Below are 19,345 nucleotides of genomic sequence, written 5' to 3'. Positions count from 1 at the left end.
TGGATGGTCTGTATGACATGAAATGGGCACTCTGTATGACATAAAATGGACAATCTGTATGATAAAATGGACAATCTATATGACATTAAATGGACAGTCTGTATGATATGAAATGGACAGTCTGTATGAAATAAAATGGACAATCTGTATGATATGAAATGGACACTCTGTGAAATAAAATGGACAATCTGTATGATATGAAATGGACACTGTATGAAATAAAATGGACAATCTATATGACATGAAATGGAAACTCTGTATGACATTAAATGGACACTGTATGACATGAAATGGACAATCTGTATGACATGAAATTAACAATCTGTATGACATGAAATGGACACTGTATGATATGAAATGGACTCCCTGTATGACATGAAATGGACAATCTGTATGACATGACATGGACAGTCTGTATGACATAAAAACGCCAATCTATATGACATAAAATGGACAATCTGTATGACATGAAATGGACACTGTATGACATGAAATGGACAATCTGTACAACAGAAAATGGACAATCTGTATGACATGAAATAGACAATCTGTATGACATGAAATGGATGATCTGTATGACACGAAATGGACACTGGATGACAGAAAATGGACTATCTGTATGACAAGAAATGGACAGTCAGTATGACATGAAATGGACAATCTGTATGACATGAAATGGACAATCTGTATGACATGAAATGGATGATCTGTATGACATGAAATGGATGCTCTGTATGACATGAAATGGACACTGGATGACAGAAAATGGACTATCTGTATGACATGAAATGGACAGTCAGTATGACATGAAATGGACAATCTGTATGACATGAAATGGATAATCTGTATGACATGAAATGGACACTGTATGACATGAAATGGACACTCTGTATGACATGAAATGGACAATCAGTATGACATGAAATGGATAGTCTGTATGACATAAAATGGACAGTCTGTATGACATGAAATGGACACTCTGTATGACATGAAATGGACAATCTGTATAACATGAAATGGATGATCTGTATGACATGAAATGGACACTTTGTATGACATAAAATGGACAATCTGTATGATAAAATGGACAATCTATATGACATGAAATGGACAGTCTGTATGACATGAAATGGACATTCCATATGACATGAAATGGACACTGTATGACATTTAATGGATGCTCTGTGACATGAAATAGACAATCTGTATGACATGAAATGGACTCTATGACATGAAATGGATTATCTGTATGACATGAAATGGACACTCTGTATGACATGAAATGGACAATGTATATGACATGAAATGGACCATCTGTATGACATCAAATGGACACTCTATGTGATGAAATGGACAATCTGTATGACATGAAAAGGATGATCTGTATGATAAAATGGACAATCTATATAACATGAAATGGACACTCAATATGACATGAAATGGACACTGTATGACATGAAATGGACACCATGACATGAAATGGATGATCTGTATGACATGAATTGGACACTGTATGACATGAAATGGACACTCTTTATGACATAAAATGGACAATCTGTATGACATGAAATGGACCCTCTGTTTGAAATGAAATGGACACTCTGTATGACATGAAATGGACAATGTATATGACATGAAATGGACCACCTGTATGACATCAAATGGACACTCTGTGACATAAAATGGACACTTGTATGACACAAAATGGACACTCTGTATGACATGAAATGGATGATCTGTATGACATGAAATGGACAATCTGTATGACATGAAATGGATGATCTGTATTATAAAATGGACAATCTATATAACATGAAATGGACACTCAATATGATATGAAATGGACACTGTATGACATGAAATGGACACTGTGACACATGAAATGGATGATCTGTATGACATGAAATGGACCATCTGTATGACATGAAATGGACACTCTTTATGACATAAAATGGACAATCTGTATTACATGAAATGGACAATCTGTATGACATGAAATGGATGGTCTGTATGACATGAAATGGGCACTCTGTGTGACATAAAATGGACAATCTGTATGATAAAATGGACAATCTATATGACATTAAATGGACAATCTGTATGATAAAATGGACAATCTATATGACATTAAATGGACAGTCTGTATGATATGAAATGGACAGTCTGTATGAAATAAAATGGACAATCTGTATGACATGAAATGGAAACTCTGTATGACATTAAATGGACACTCTGTATGACATGAAATGGACAATCTGTATGACATGAAATTAACAGTCTGTATGACATGAAATGGACACTGTATGACATGAAATGGACTCCCTGTATGACATGAAATGGACAATCTGTATGACATTACATGGACAGTCTGTATGACATAAAAAAGCCAATCTATATGACATAAAATGGACAATCTGTATGACATGAAATGGACACTCTGTATGACATGAAATGGGCAATCTGTATGACATGAAATGGATGGACACTGTATGAAATGAAATGGATGATCTGTATGACATGAAATGGACAGTCTGTATGACATGAAATGGACTATCTGTATGACATGAAATGGACAGTCTGCATGACATGAAATAAATAATCTGTATCACATGAACTGGATAGTCACTCTGTATGACATGAAATGGACACTGTATGACAGCAATTCATATCAAATTTACAAGATCTAATATAGTTTATGCTGTCATGGTAAAATGATTATAATACAATTTATGCCATTGTGGTAACATTTTTATGTAGTGATGGCATGGGGTCCTCTTTTGTTGAATACATACTCGGTTACATTGCACTCCTTGTGAGAGTATTTGAATGGATTATTTTCAGCCATGTAGACTCCATAGAATGAGTTTTTTTTAAATCCCCAAGTATATACAAGGCACATTATGTGTAATATATTGGACTGATTTAATGTTAAGTTAGAGATGCTATACTTTTTCTTTAAAGCAACTGTAACAATTTTAAAGTAAAGGTCAAAATTATGAGGACATTAATTCATTCACTTTGCTCCATTTCTTTGTCTTTGTTTCTATGCATATACTCATGGTAGTACTATTTTCCATATATTATTGCAGTGTATTGTTACCTTTTATATCTTGATTTGGTACATTGCCAAACAAACTCTGCACAAATATTCCAATGTTGGATCCCCTTGTTAAATGACTAAATAACAATAATATTCCCCTTCATCATTCTTCCAAATTTTCAAAGACATCTTTTATTTTAATATTTCAAGTATTTTTAGAATGGCACCTTCACTGATATGTTGAACCTTCTATATAAATTTTGATTTTGAGATTTGATAAATCACAAGACATTTTTTGGTTAAAATTGTTCGATCAAATTTCCAACTTAAAAAACTTTTCAATGAGATTCATTAAGGCCTATTTACATTTTTCCACTACTGTATCAGGGCAACACTTTAAAAGCATATATAAAATGTTTCAAACTTAATAAAACTTAGCAATGATAAATATCAAAATGGGACTTTACTGTAAAATGGATCTTCTTTTTTCAGGTTCATGTACATACAATGGGGAGAGACACTTGGATGGGTCAGAGTGGGAATTCCTGCCCTGTACAAAATGTGTTTGCAGAGATGGACAGGTGACATGTTACCCTATCCAGTGTGCACCTGTTGTCTGTGGGGAGGTAGGAACTTCATTTATATCTGATTTTTTTAAAAACTTCCAGTCAAATTTGTACATGCTTTGTATATTTAACACATTTTCAAGCATTTGTTTGCACACAGAAAAAGAACAATAGTAGTTTGATAATGTTCACTCTTTTAACTGCTTCTTGGGATTTTATTATTGGAAATTAAGATGTATATTTCACTTTGAATTCATTAATATGTCTTGTTATTATTGCTCTTGCATGTATTAAGTTTATTGATATCTTATTAATTTGTGTAATCACCACTTGTGAAAACAAATATTGTCAAAGTGAACCATGAGTAAGAACATTATATGAATAAAAGTACACACACACACACACACACACACACACACACACACACACACACACACACAATTTCAAAAATATATTTCATATTAATTTCTCAAATATATGCTGCCATGTTAGTTTTTGGGAAACTGCCCAGCAAGAACCGTTAGAATTTCAGGATCTTTGATTTCATCAGGTGGTAGCAGCAAGCCATGTTTACCCCTACTTTTTGCAACAGGTTTCTCAAAAAGTTTTTTTTGGGGGGGTATTCTTTTTTTTCTTCAAAACATATTTGCAGTTTTCTTTATCACAGAAGATCATGTTGCCTCACTTGCGCTATGGTAAATTCACTCAAAGTTGATCCATTCGGTGAAAGAATTCCCTTTGGTTTCTTGACACAAATGTCCATTTTCAATATTTTCCTTCCACTAATAGACTACTGATTTTGGATCAAAGTTTTTTATAATCAGCCCCAACAAGATTTATTTTTCTCAATTTATCAATTTATCAAGAGTGTCAACACTCAGCCTACACTGCAGCTTTGTTTTGATCTGTACCCACATTCCATGCTTGATACTAGAAGAAGATGTGAAATTTCTTTCAAACAAATAACTTTTGAATACTGTCATTTCAGTTTTGTCAGTAACCCATCTGTTCTCTCTCAGTTGACCAGTATGAAATCAAAGTGTTGATATATGTTTGCATGAATAATCCCTAGTCATTGTACTGCTTTGACTGGCAAGTCATTACTGAACAGTGTGCTGTCACTTGCATTTTCTGGAAAAATATTCAGATGGGACCCAATGAATGCATTGAAAAATAACTCATGGTCCATGAATCTATTACATGTGTTTGCATTAATAATCCCTACTCATTGTACTGCTTTCATTGGCAAGTCATTGTCATGTGACTACTGTTGCATCTGTTGTAAGAGAGCCCAGAATAGGGTTCATCTATGAGGTAATCCATTCAGAGCGATGTTAAAGATCCATCAGCATGTTGCTTTAACGTAATGTATGGCAAATCTCTTGTCTGCAAAATCTGAAGAAGTGTTAGTTTTCATCATTATTATGCTTAGGCTTTGATATGGTTAGTAGTGCTCTTTCAAGCGGTAAGACTTAAGGACTGATCATTACTGTCTCATCCTAAGGCATATATAAGCCTACCAATTAAAAAAATATTTACAATAATAAGCAAACATCTTTACTGAAAAATCTATCTTTGAAATTTACTGCAATGCTGTTCACTCAATATTAAGTTGTCTTCCCTAAGCAACAAACCGGGAGCTGTATAGCCGTCAGTAACTTTAGCTTTCACGAGCTTAGTTTGCGTTACTGCTGCTGATTGGCCAGCAAAGAAACAATGTGTAAATTAACCAGCTAGTCATCTCTGAATTAGGTTTAGTTGATGCCACCTTTCTGGATTGTCCAACAAAGAAACACATAGTGACTTTTGAATTTTACTTTATTTGGATTTCAAAGATAATTTAATATAATATTTTACAAAATCCTATGACACATGACTGTTAGCTCAGAACATATGCTGGTCAAAACCTGATTGAGCTGCTGAAATAGCATCAGGACAGGACCCAAGCTATGCATATAAATGGAGTATGCATTCAAGCAGAATCCATGTATATTTACAATGTACATGTACTTGTAAAATGGGTCACTACTAAAACTAGTTTCCAGTAAAGTTTACATAAACAGAAAGACATTAAAGTTGTTGTAAAAAGTTTGCAAGTTGCTTGGTAAAAAAGTCTTTAATTGATTTGGACACAGTTGGGGCAGCCAATCTGGTGGACAATAGTCTGCAAATTATAAAATCCGTCATTCGATTCACACCCATTTGCTTCCAGAAACACTCTAATAGTCTCTAGACTTTTAAATGCAGTAGCAATGTTTGGCAGCATGACAGACAAATCGTTGGTAGACTCCTCCATATCTTCTGGGTCTGAATCCTTTTCGCCTTGCTGGACGTGTGAACATATATCTGCATCTGTTTTTTCTTCATCAGTATGAAGGTGTTCATCCACTGCCACATAGCGATTGAAATCATCCAGTGCCATAGTGGGTGGGATAAAAACCTCAGTGTTGTTGTCATCGGTAACATCTTCAGTGGATGCGGTGTTTTTGACAAAACTTGCACGTTGATAACAGTTGGCAACGGTTGCTCCTGAAATTCGATTCCATGGCTCTCTCTGTAGATGCAAGGCATCCAGTAAACTCAGTTTTTTCACCAATTCTGCAGCACGCCCTTCATTTCCATTGTCAATGATGTTAACAACTTGACGCAAGTCAAGTTACACTAGTGATTGGTGTTGCTTCTTGAAATTAGCAATGCAGCCTTGATCCATTGGTTGAATCAATGATGTAGTGTTAGAGGGTAGAAAGAATAGTTTGACATTTGTCAAGTGAAGATTATCACTGTGAGCAGCACAATTGTCACAAATGAGCCAATAAAGCCCAGTCTCATCAGCATTAAAAATGTCAGCTGGTTCATAATCTTTGATCAAGTCCGGCAGAACATCACTTATCCATTGTTCAGCAGCAAAGTCATCAGCAATTCTTGCTTCTCTCCATGCTGCTTCTTGAACTTTATTGCAATGCATTCTTTCCATCTCTCTAGCCATCCATTTGTTGCCTTAAAATCCGCAATGCCTTAGCCCTGTGCTAGTCCATTGGCTTTTTCTAGCAACAGTGGGCCACTGATAGGCACCTGTCGACTCCTCGCTTGGGTGAACCATCGCAATAGGGCTTCCTCAACATCTTCGCTTTTCCTGCCCTTTGACACTTTCTGTTAAGACTGCTGTTACTCTGCCACTCTTCAAGAATCTTTTCCTTAATTTTCTGAATTCTCGATATCGCACTTTGGTTAACTTTGGTTAAACCAAACAACTGTGCAATCGACGACTGACTTTCTTTATTATCTAACTTCTTTATCACTTCCACACGAACCACCAATGATAACATCTTACATGTGCTCTTAGCCATTTTAGATTTGGTCAATGGGTTGAATTTACATTACTTTCTTCAGGAGTTGTACAAGAAACTTGATCCGATGCGGGGTTAGGACTAGGCTGGCAGTCAACTAAGAATTTGTGCTAACCACTGAGATTACTGTGACTAATGTCATCAGGTGGTCATCTGGCCGCTGCCGTCTGGCAATAATTTCCCGCTCTAGAGCCAGTGCACAAGAATTAATAACGCCTTAGCTGATTAGCACATAGGTTCACCGGGGCACCAGTCTACAATTTTCTACAATCTTTGGGATAGCAGTCTGCATGTATACAGCCTTGACCTCCACTTTAGATGACTGGACCATGTTTATGCAATTATGTGGTGTCAAATACATATAAAGTCAATGGTTGAGACCAGCAAATTGTACGCAATTAAAAGATTTTTGCATTTAACTGATATGCTTCATCCGATATTGATTACTATGCATATTAATGAAGGCAAAACAGGACCATACTTTCGCTATGCATTTAAGCAATCTATGCAGTTAAGTGATATGCATTTAAGTGGAGCCGACTGTACATGCTGTTTTCCACTATGGTGTGATGTAAAGGAAAGTTTAATGATGCTAAAAGCTTTCAAGTTGAATGTGTTATAGAACACACATAAACACAGACACACACACACACACAGCATTATTGATAAATTTCATCTGACAAACCAATGTATTTTGAATGGCAAAGGAATTTTCGGTTTTCAAATGTACAGTTTTAATAGGCCTGTGTTTCATCAACTGGAGAGTAATATTGCTCTTTTTTTTTGGTTTGGTTGCATCAAGTTCAGTTTAACTGTTGCACTTGGAAAAGCTATCATGTTATAAAAAATTTCTGTAACAGTGTGTGAAAATACCTACCATATATACTTGCATATAAATTGGATCCAACTGCAAACTGCATAGACCCAGATTTGCCATCACCAATGCACCAATGGATCTGGGTCTATTCAGTTTGCTAGGAATTATCAGTGGAACAAGCAACAAAGAACTCTTGGACCCTGGTAGCTGGTAGTTGGTACATTTTGTGACAGTTGAACAGGGTCTATGGTGTTTACTGTTGGTCCCCACTTTATAAATGAGTATGCGTTGAATGCTATTTCCATGTGACACAAAGAAAATTTTAACTATGCCAAGTTGTTTTCATGTTGAATGTATTAGAAAATTTAGACAAACACAGTCATAAAACATATTTTTAAATGCCTGAAGTCACACTTAATCTTTCTTGGATAATAGCTGGAGCACGTTACAGATGAAAATGCATAGCTGCAGGGAAAAGATGAAAGGAGTGCTAATGTTGCAAACTACTTATCAACAACATAGATAATACAGTTTATGTAACTAATGTAAACATAAATTATCATACCCCTACCACTTGCACCTGAGGGGATATAGAAATAATCAACACTCATCCATGCATGTATGTTTGAACAGTGAAGAATTCATTGCTGTGCAAGTGACATCTTGTAAGATTTCAAATGTTAAGATAACGAAAATATTCAAATATAATGATTGTACGTATATCAACTAATGGCTTCTCTGTATTGGCCCAAGCTACTTGCAGGTAAATTTCCTCTTGAAAAGTTTGTCTCAGTATGCGTTCAAGTATTAAAATCAGTTAAAAATGTGACTTTGTAAATGTGACTTTTTAACTGCTTCCAGATACAAATGGCTGCTGCTGTATGGGGAGGAACGCTGTGGCAAATTTGACTTTTTCTGACCATGAGATTATATAGAAATATGGGGCCTTTACGTGATGACATGCTAATGTTTTTTAATTGATTTATTTGGATGTTGCTCACTGTATGCAATTTAATTATGCAGATGAAACTTTAGTCGAGTGGACAAAATGCCTTCTTCCTAAAGGAAGCGATAAATGTGTTGTCAAGTTATTTTTTAGTCTTTGTCTGGACCTACCCTGTTTTGTTTAAGGTCAAGGTTAATTTCTGTGCGTGTGTGTGTGTGTGTTAATGCACAAATCTGTTTTTAGCCTATGCTGACCCTGTTATGATCTTGACAATTACGTCCGGTTGTAATCAACAAAGATAAGAACTTGACAGATGTGTGAAGCGCAAAACTCTATCATAACATTGTTGAACCCATTTCCTGTAAACGTTGGCCTTTATAGACATTGATATAATATTAATCTTGAGTGTTACTTGTACTTTAGTCAACACTTCTTTCAATAACGGAAACTTGATGTTGGGAGACATGTATCGATGATACAGATAATCTGATTACTTACCTTACGTCACGATATGAATTATTTCTTGGTTCTGGATACATTTTGAGGAAAAAAAGTGGCCACTCGTGAGGGGAATCTTTTGCTGTTTTGTACTAATATGCTGGCCACTGGTCACGATAGAGGGGTGGCCATTCTTGAGGCGGTACTTTTGAATACAAACTCATCAGTGCCAAGGGATTCTGGCTGTAAGAAGCGGGTGGCTGCTGGTCAGGGGGCCGTTCAAGAGGGGGGACTACTGTATACTCCATTTTATGTTCACCCATTTCCAGGCTGGTTCCCATTTTTCCATACAATTAGTACCGTGTGTCATTCACTATCATGCACATGAAGAAATGAAAATCTACCCAGTCTTGTTTTAAAAAATCAAAATAACTTTTTAACATAGGCCCAGTTTCACTCAGCAGTGCCTAAGATGGCTGCCTGGCTACTTGTTAAATAGATGTCTGAGCAAGAAAAGTTTTAAAAAAAGATAAGATCCAGGATTAAGATTTGCATAAATTTCATAGAAGCATGAGAATTTGTTGTTTGTATTGATTTAAATTGTGAGCAATTATCATAGATTATGCTTTGCCTGGCAAAAATTTCAATATTTCCTATTCTGTTAGATAAAGACCAACCATAGATGTGGTGCAATTATTGGTCTTTGAGGCAGGTTTCAGAGTGATTTTTAACAAGTTTATGTTTTTCCCAGGATGAGAAGTTGGAGACACCAATTGGAGATTGTTGTCCAGTTTGTCAGGGTGTCAACACCACATGCAGGGCCGGAGACAAAGAGTACAAGGTGGGTGTTTCATGAGAGGATAATTTTTGAGACATCACAAATTTGTATTATATAAAAAAATTATTTCTGAAAGAGCTTTCTCTCATTTCCTAATAGAAAAATTATACTGTTGGCCAGAAAAGTTATGACCTGTTGACTTCATTACGTCATTCATATGTCATTAATTCCGTTGTCATCGTTTAAGTAAAAACAGGAACTTTATCTGGGTCTATTAAATTGTTTCTTTAATATTTGAGTTATACACTTAAAGCTTTTTAAGTTCTTGATGGACCTTTCCCTATCTCCACTGTTATATATTTTTATCTTTAAGGAAAAAAATAAGGATGACTAGACCTATATTACATTGGTGTATTTGAGAGACTGAATGCTTGGTATAACTGTGTATACAAACATATATTTAGATTACGACTAACAGCAGTAGAAATTTATTTTAATCTATTTGTCTTTATTAGCGAATTATGAGATTAATGTGGAATTTAAAGTTACTGAATTAGTTTTCTCAAGGGAAATAATGCAGAAAAGCATATCCCATTCATACTTTGTTTTACTTAAGTTTTTGTTAGTGTACGAGTTGTCATTTACCATATATGCTCACTTATAAATTGAGCCCAACTGAAAACTGCACATGCCTAGATCTGCCGTCCATAATGCACCAGCAGATCAGGGTCTATGCAGTTGTTCAAAGTAATCAATAGAACAAACAACATAGACCCTGATCTAGCCACTTGTTACAGATCAGGGTCTGAGATGTTTGCAGTTTGACTTGACTTGTCATTGAGTAATATGGAGTACAAGTTTCAAATATGTTTTTCTGTTTCAGTCTGGAGACCAGTGGAGCAAGGGGGTGTGTACTATGTGTGTCTGTATGGCGGGGGAGACAGTGTGTTCAGATAAAGACTGTATGGACATGATGCCTTGCCACCAGGTCTATAGTTAAAGATAGATATTAATTATAATCCATTATCAGTCATTCTGAATTCTTACAATTACTTTTTGTGGATAGATATGTATATACAGTAATATACAAGAATCATTCATATTAAGGTTTATGTGAGTCATGAAATAGTATGTATCTAAATATACCATATACATAAGGCCACACACATACAAATACCGTGGGCCCCCTCTTATACAGCCCCGCTTACCAGTGGCCACCTCCTCTGTATGGCCAGTTTTCTCAGCACAGACAGAGTTTGTGTACACAAGTACCCATGCGGGTGGCCAGCCCTCTGTATGGCCAGTTTTGTCAGCACAGAGAGAGTTTGTGTACACAAGTACCCATGTGGGTGGCCACCCCTCTGTATGGCCAGTTTTCTCAGCACAGACAGAGTTTGTGTACACAAGTACCATGTGGGTGGCCACCCCTCTGTATGGCCAGTTTTCTCAACACAGACAGAATTTGTGTACACAAGTACCTATTTGGGTGGTCACCCCTCTGTATGGCCAGTTTTCTCAGCACAGACAGAGCTTGTGTACACAAATACCCATGTGGGTGGCCACCCCTCTGTATGGCCAGTTTTCTCAGCACAGACAGAGTTTGTGTGCCCATGTTGGTGGCCACCCCTCTGATGCAGCATGCCACCAGCATTTTAGGCCAATGCCAAAATGTCAAAATTACCCCTCACAAGTGGAACCAATATTTAATTAATACAGTAAAGTAAGTAATCCAATTATCTTTACTATGTTTTTTTTTTTCTGATGTTAGGTTTTCATTACTGAAAGAAGTGTTGGCTAAAATAAATTATAACATTATACCACTATGCTTAATATTATATCATTATCTATAAATGCCCTTGTTTACAGAAAATTGGCTTTTCAGTTTTGTGATAGAGTTTTGGACTTAACACAGCTGTTGAATTCTTCTCTTAGATGATTATAACAGAACACAACCTGGGTCTACACAGGTTAATATAGAGTTGTAGACTCACACACAAGACAAATTAACCTTTTACAAAACAGGGTACTAAACGAAGACTGAAAAATCATGTGACAGTATGTGTTTCACTTGATGTAAAAATTAGGTATATTCTTGACTCTATGAAAGTTTCATCTGCATAATTAAATTGCAGTTCTGTACAGTTAGCAACATAGGAATAAATCATCACAAAACTTTATCATGTCATCATGTAAAAATTTAAATTTAATACTTTAGAAGAAAAAGTTAAAAGTTATTCAATTCAGTAACAATGGGGAGAGTTAAGTTCTTGCCAAAAAATTTGGTGTTGGAAAGACCCAGATAAACACTATCATAACATTTAAGGAGAATTTTCTGCAGTAGATTTTCAATACCAACTGATGTTATGTACCAAGATTTAAATGACATTTTTGAATGATTTTGCAATGCATGTGCCAACTATACCCTTGCATTCAAATTTCACACTTACGAATCAAGAACTATTAATATATATTCACTTGAAATAAGTCTATTCTTAAGACAAGAAGAACCTTTGAATACTTAATGTTACATTTAAATGAAGATATTACATGCTTTGAAGTTACTTGTAGTTTTAGTGCTATATACACATCTCACAAATATAGTCCTTCTGGAAAGGTCACCTATCTTATATGGCCACTTTTCTGTTGCAGAAAGGGTGGCTGTATAAGAGGGGAATATATATATATATATATATATATATATATATATATATATATATATATATATATATATATATATATATATATATATATATATATATATATATATATATATATATATATAGATAGATAGATATATAGATATATATACTTATTGATTTGAACATGTTAGATATTGCACCTAACTGGTTTGAACTTATGCTTCATTAGGTGTGACATGTAGTATTTTTAAGCAATATTATGGTTAGACTCAGTCATGTAACTTTTGTAACTACATGTACAGTGAAAGCTTCTTTTGTGTTTAATGTTTGTTTATCAGTTTTTTGCATATATTTAAACACACACACAATTTTGTGGTTTTGTGGAGAAAATACCTCTACACTTGTTTTACACTTAATTTGGCTACATCTAAGATGTCTAACAGTGTACCACTAATATTAAATGAACCACAATCAAGTTTAGAATTTTTTTCATTAAATGTTTTCAATAGAGTTTTAATTAAATTAAAAAATAAACAATAATGATATTTTAGATATTTTAATGAGCAGCATATCGCTAATCAATGTATAATGTTAGTTTTGCTTTTTAAAATTTTTACCTTCAAATTTAATGTCTTATATGAAAGATGAAAATAATTTACCCCATTAATCTGATTTTCTCAGGGTGAGAGGAAGGTCACCAGGCCTGGGGATTGCTGTTCTGAGTGTGTGTCTGCTGAAGGTGGGTACATTAATTGTTCTGATATGAATTTTGAAATACACCCATTGTCAGAATAGATGCCTCTCAACAAAACAACACATTAAGACCCTATACTCAAATAAGAAAAAAAAACTGCATCTGATATGAACATATTTAAGTTGCACATTCCCAAACATGTAGTCTCCGGTTAGTGTGACACATGAAACAGACATTGCAGACTCACTAGTTACTTTTGGACCAGGTGTACATCACATGTAACTTCATCAATGAATCACACAATCTGAACATCAAAACTCTACGTCTACCTAAGTTGTATTTATGAAATAAGCTACATCAGAACTTATGAATTTTTATATGAGCATATTGGATTAGATTTGAGAATGAGAGAAGGTAGTTAAAATTGCTTCAGAGTTATTTAAGGAAAACCAGTAGTTACGCTTAAATTAAATTATATAGTAACACACTTCATATATGGTATAATATAGCACATGGCAGTAATCAAGTACAGATTAGGTGTCTTTTTCATGGCACAAGTATGGGTGGTGCTATTAACCCTTGGTATCCTCCAACTATTGCAAATCACATTGGATAACTATTTTGCAAGAGAATTCACATCAGTACAATATATATATATTGAAAGGGCGGAGAGCATAACATCTATGCTAATTCCATCTTTCTGTCTGTCCACTGTCTTTCACACCTTCATTTCCACTCTGTAAGGATGTTATAAGACTTGGTATATTTGTACATCATCATGGGAAGGTGTATTGCATACCACACTGGAGGTCCTAGCTTTAGGATCATGGTCAGTGGTCATTGTGTGTAATCTGTCATGCTTTACCTTCTGCTGGCTGGAACTTTAAAGCCATTTAAGATTAAAGGCTGAAACTTGGTATACTAACATATCATCACTTGAATGCATGAAAGTTACCACAATGAGGGAGGGTGTTTATATTTTTAAGACCAAGGTCATGGCTCCATTTTGTTTTTATCACACTTTACCTCAGCATTTGAGATTAAGGAGTGAAATTTTAAATATTCATATATCATCACAAGAAAGTGTGTTGTGTCCTACATTTGCCATGCTATCTTCAAGGTCAGTGTCACAGCTCGTTGTTTTATGTTTTCCATTACACTTTCCCTTCCACTCTATAACTTTAAAGTTGTATGAGATTAAACGATGAACTTTGAATCCTTAAACAACTTAAACAACAATGGGTTTTCAATTAAAGACTTCTTATGATGTTCCTGAATGATGGTCCTGAATAAAAATGGTACTGATCTGATGTCCAATATGGCCACCACAGCAGGAAATTTGAAAATCTTGTTAGTGCTACTACTTCTGAATGGAATGTCATTTTGATATGGGGCATGCATCTGAAGAGTTCTCATGATGTCTAGTTGGTCCTAAATGAAAATGGTGCTGCTATGATATTCAGTATGGCCAATATAGCAGCCATCTCAGAAATATTGTTATCATTACTCTTCCTGAACAAATTAACATAACGACATAGAATGTTCACTGAAAAACTTCATATAATGTCTTGTTTTCACTCCTAGATGGCTGGTCATATAGACATTGTGCTTTATCCAAAAGACTTCTTATGATGCCTAGTTGTGCTTTAATCAAAAGACTTTTTGTGATGCATAGTTGGCACTAAAATGGTGCCAATATGATTTTGAATATGGCCACAATTGCATCAATTTTGAAAATTTTGTTATCATTGCTCTTCCAAAACAGAAAGTCATATCAGTATCGGGTTTCCACCAATAGACTTCATACATGATATCTGATGTTGGGCCTAAATGAAAATGGTGCCATGTTGACATCCAGTATTCCAACAATAGCAGCGTAATTTGAAAATCTTGTTCATGCTGAAAAACATCAAAGATGGTTTCAACACTCCACAGTTAATAGAAAGAACCTTGAATTTCTGGAAGTTCTTTAACTGTCAGTAGAGCATTGGTCCCTTCAGGGGACTCTTGTTTACAAAGTTTGGAAAGGAATTTGCCAAAGAACCCAACAAATCTGCAATGCTGAGCCATACAACATCTAAGTTAGTGTGAGAAAAAAGCTGAAGGTAATTATAATAAATACCTAAATGAGTAATTAATTAAATTGTTGAAAAATGACTTTAAAGGTGGTCTGAATTATTATGTCATTTATTTTTCAGGTGTAGAATATCTCATTCTCATATTTCCAATCAGATGCTGTATATACTGTATACTTGTACAAACTTTAAAGGAAGTTTAATGTGAGATGTACCTTGTCTACAAATTACCAGAGAGCTGGCATTTGAGGGATTCTTGCCATTTGAACTGTTGTGCTGGCTGAGAAACACTTGAGTAGGGAATGTCTGAGCCAACTCGAAACTAATATTCCTTTCATAAGCAGTTTCATCTGAAGTGAATGTAGCTTCTGAATTGTTTATTTCTGTAACTGGGAAACTATCCTGACAGTGGGTGTTTATCACAAACTCTAAAAATGTTTATACATCTATGATAAAGTAGAGGTTGTTGACAGATCTTATTATGTTATGATGTGGTCAGTTCCTCTGTCTGTCTGTTATGAGTTCTGTTTCTGCACAATAAGTCTACAGTTACCAATCTTTGTGAGTGGCTTGCACATTGGGTATGGAAGAATTCAGTTGATTTTGGGGTCAGAAAAAGTACAGGTCAAGGTCACTGAATGAAGGAAGGAGCACAATACCTTGACTTATCCACCATATATATATATAGCTACCATACTTTGTGGAAAGCTTTCATTTATAGTAAATAATAATTCTCTCAATTTTGGAGTGATAATGTGAAAGGTGAAGGTCACTATGACTGAAAACTGAAAAATCGCTTCTGTGCAATAACTTTAACAGTTACCATAATTGTGGATGACATGCCTGTTAATTTCAAGGCCGTAAGTTCAATGGTCAAGAACACTTGCTGAAAGAAGTAACATGGTTTTCATACAGTAACATTAGTTCTGTATCATAGACCTGCACCAAGCTTTGTGGATGACATGTACTTGGAGTGGGTAAGAAACCTATTAATTTTGGAGTAAGTCAAAATCACACTGAAAAAAAGAAAATGTTTCTGCACAAAACTTTCAGTTGTCAGTCATGTATCTTCATTAATGTATGTGATAACGTACACATTGGGTAAGAAAAAAGCCTGTTGATATTTTGGTCAAAACTCAATGTCACTGTGACTGAAAGGAGAAATATTGTTTTTGCATAATAACTTTAATTCTAGGCCATGAACCTTAACCGATGTTTGTGGATAAAAAGGATAAAAAGAGTCATGTTAATTTGGGGCCAAAAGGTCAAAGGTCAAGATCATTTTGGCTATATCAAAAACAGTTTGCAGAATAACCTGTATTCTAGAGGAAGTTCCTTGACCAAACTTTGTAGATGACTTGCACTTAGGGTAATAAAGAAACTTATAGATTCTAAGTCTTAAGGTCAGAGGTCATGGTCATGGTAAGTCTAATAGGAAAGTAATGATTTCTGCACTTTAAGTTTAGTTCCTGACTGCATATCTTGACCATAGGTTGAGGTCATTGGGCAATAATCTCCAGAGTCTGAACCACACATATATATGTGTGTGTGTGCATGTGCATGTTTGTGTTTGTGTGTGTGTCAGAGAGAGAGTGAGAGAGAGATTTCTGATTTATCTGGTCAGGCATCCATCATTTTCATAGAATCCTTTTATTCATCTGTTTGCCTAGTGAGAAAAAAATTGTATTTACATGTTCATTAGAAAACTGGAGGAAATATTGGCAGAAGATTTTTTTTGTTGTTGCATAAAACAGGTAGATGTAATGGAAATCCTTAGTAATGATGCTGGGTTTTTTCTCCATTTCCCATCATTGAATATAGTGAGAGAAAATTTTTGAATCAGCTCTTTCCTATTGTTTTCTATTATTTGTTTGTGATTTCTGGTACTAGAACAGAAAAGATATTTCAGCATGAAAATAAATTGTGTTTAGTGTTTCTAACATTTAATGTGGTGACCGCTCCATTTGCCTAGTGGTTAGAGTATCAATCTTGAATGCTGGCAGTTGCAGGTTCAAACCCTGGTTGAGTCATACGAAAGACTTATAAAAATGGTAGTAGCAGCTTCCTCGCTTGGCGCTCAGCATTAAGAGGTTAGTGTTAGGACTGGTCGGCCTGGTGTCAGGATGTGACTAGGTATGACATCATGCTACACTGCAGACATCATATTAATATAACTGAAAAATTGTTAAAAATCCAAAATGCAACATTTAATGTGGTAAAACTAGTTCAACTTTTGATGACATAATTTGAAACATATATCATTCATGCTATTAGTGTTACTATCCAAAGAGCATACAATAATTTTTCCATCAAACATGAGCACATTATTTTTCAAAATATATTTCTCTCTATCAGAATGCATAAGATACAGTGTGAAAGAACATACTGTTTTTCACAATTTCAGCAGCCTGTTTGAATGAGAACCCAGTACGTTACCATGGTGATATTTGGAATGTGTCCAGCTGTGAATACTGTGTGTGTAACAAGGGCCAGGTCCAGTGTCATACAGCTGGTTGTGAACCCATTACTTGTACTGGGGTAGGTGACAAACTCTACCTCTATCATTCTTTGTATAAATAGCATTTGCTAAACATGTATGACTAAATCCTTCATTCAGTATGCTGAAGGAAGTAGTAGAAAAGGTGATGAGTCCATTCTTCATGCAAGTGTACCTATGCATGAATATCAATAATTTATACTCTCTTATTTAAGAAAGACATATTTATCCTCCATTAGAAAAAAAAGTCTTAAAATTCTTATTTATAAATACTGTTTCATAGTACATGTACTTGTAATATATTTTAAGCCTCAAAGTTTTAAATTAATGTAATATATGAATCATTTTAGAAAAGTTGAACTGTTTTTTATTCACTGTAGTCGAATGTATGAATGTTTTGTGATGCAATAATTCCTTCCCACAATTTCATCTAGGAGGAGATACAGGCTCATTTCTCTGGTGACTGTTGTCCCCAGTGTGTGATGCCACCATCTTGCCATTTTGATGGCCTCAATTACCAGGTATTGTTTCACTTTATTTATGTTTTTACAGTTTGTATACATTAGGCATTGTTTATATTTGGAGTATGAACTTTCAAAAATGGAATCTGAACATGTATATTGTGATATCAGTTACAACATAATGAAATTCCTGAATTGCAAAAGGCTTTGAAAGCCAAGGAGGCATTTCATATTTATGCATTCTAAAAGCAATTTTTTAAAATGTATACTCTAAACATTTATGTCAGCTAACAATAAATATGCAAATAATACAAAGTGATGTTAATTGCAATACAGGTAATGATGATGAAACATTCTCCTCAGACTTGTGTTTGTGGTGTGATTGATGGAACCATATCATGACATGTACCAAAAGTTTATTGGAAACATATCATGACATGTACCAAAAGTTTATTTGAGCCTTGCATCAAGATGAAGAAATCACATCAATCCATCCATCCATCTGTCTGTTAGTACTTCTTGTAACCTCCATGTCTGACTGCAACTGTTGCTCATAATTGAGTGTTGTTTGGCAGATGATTTGCCTATTACATGTAGATCTTCAGTTTAAAGTTGTCATCTTTTCAGGTCCAGTTTTGAGCTTAGGCTCACAACCAATGGGCAATGGGTTTTGAATCCTGTCCATATTAGCCTGAGTCAGTTGTTGTGGTGTATTTCTATGTAAGGCAATTAACTCAGCCTTAATACCAGTCTGTATATTGTCAGCTTCAAATGTGCTTTTTTTGGTGAAGAGTTAACATCTTAATGTTAAATGTGATTAATAATATTTTGTCTTACCTTTGGATAATTCTACATACATGTGGGTACCTATTTTTTCAACTGGTGAAGTCAACCATGTTTAGGGTATGTCTTCACATTTTTGAAAATGACATATGCACCACTAATTTCTGAATATTAAATTAAATTCTGGTATAAACTTAGGCCTATAGTGTAATCCTTTGATATGCTAGTGTTTCATGTCCTGCCTGCATTAAGAGGAACTACATC

General features: G+C 35.0%; 1 protein-coding gene across 1 annotated transcript in view; it reads left to right on the top strand.

The window, feature by feature from the left end:
• The window catches only part of LOC149803322 (extracellular matrix organizing protein FRAS1-like), a 307,035-nt gene that overhangs the window by 147,122 nt on the left and 140,568 nt on the right, over positions 1 to 19,345 (top strand). Inside the window, exons 6-11 of the mRNA XM_089953030.1 lie at positions 3,533 to 3,666; positions 9,906 to 9,995; positions 10,816 to 10,920; positions 13,253 to 13,310; positions 17,745 to 17,878; positions 18,272 to 18,358. Of these exons, the coding sequence (XP_089809156.1) occupies positions 3,533 to 3,666; positions 9,906 to 9,995; positions 10,816 to 10,920; positions 13,253 to 13,310; positions 17,745 to 17,878; positions 18,272 to 18,358 (608 nt within the window). The remainder of the gene's footprint in view (positions 1 to 3,532; positions 3,667 to 9,905; positions 9,996 to 10,815; positions 10,921 to 13,252; positions 13,311 to 17,744; positions 17,879 to 18,271; positions 18,359 to 19,345) is intronic.

The sequence above is a fragment of the Sinohyriopsis cumingii genome, chromosome 3, assembly GCF_028554795.1.
Source record: "Sinohyriopsis cumingii isolate HCF-2022 chromosome 3, ASM2855479v2, whole genome shotgun sequence".
Taxonomy (NCBI): Eukaryota; Metazoa; Mollusca; class Bivalvia; order Unionida; family Unionidae; genus Sinohyriopsis; species Sinohyriopsis cumingii.
The sequence above is the reverse complement of the archived record's forward strand: the minus strand, read 5'-3'. Positions and strand labels throughout refer to the sequence as shown.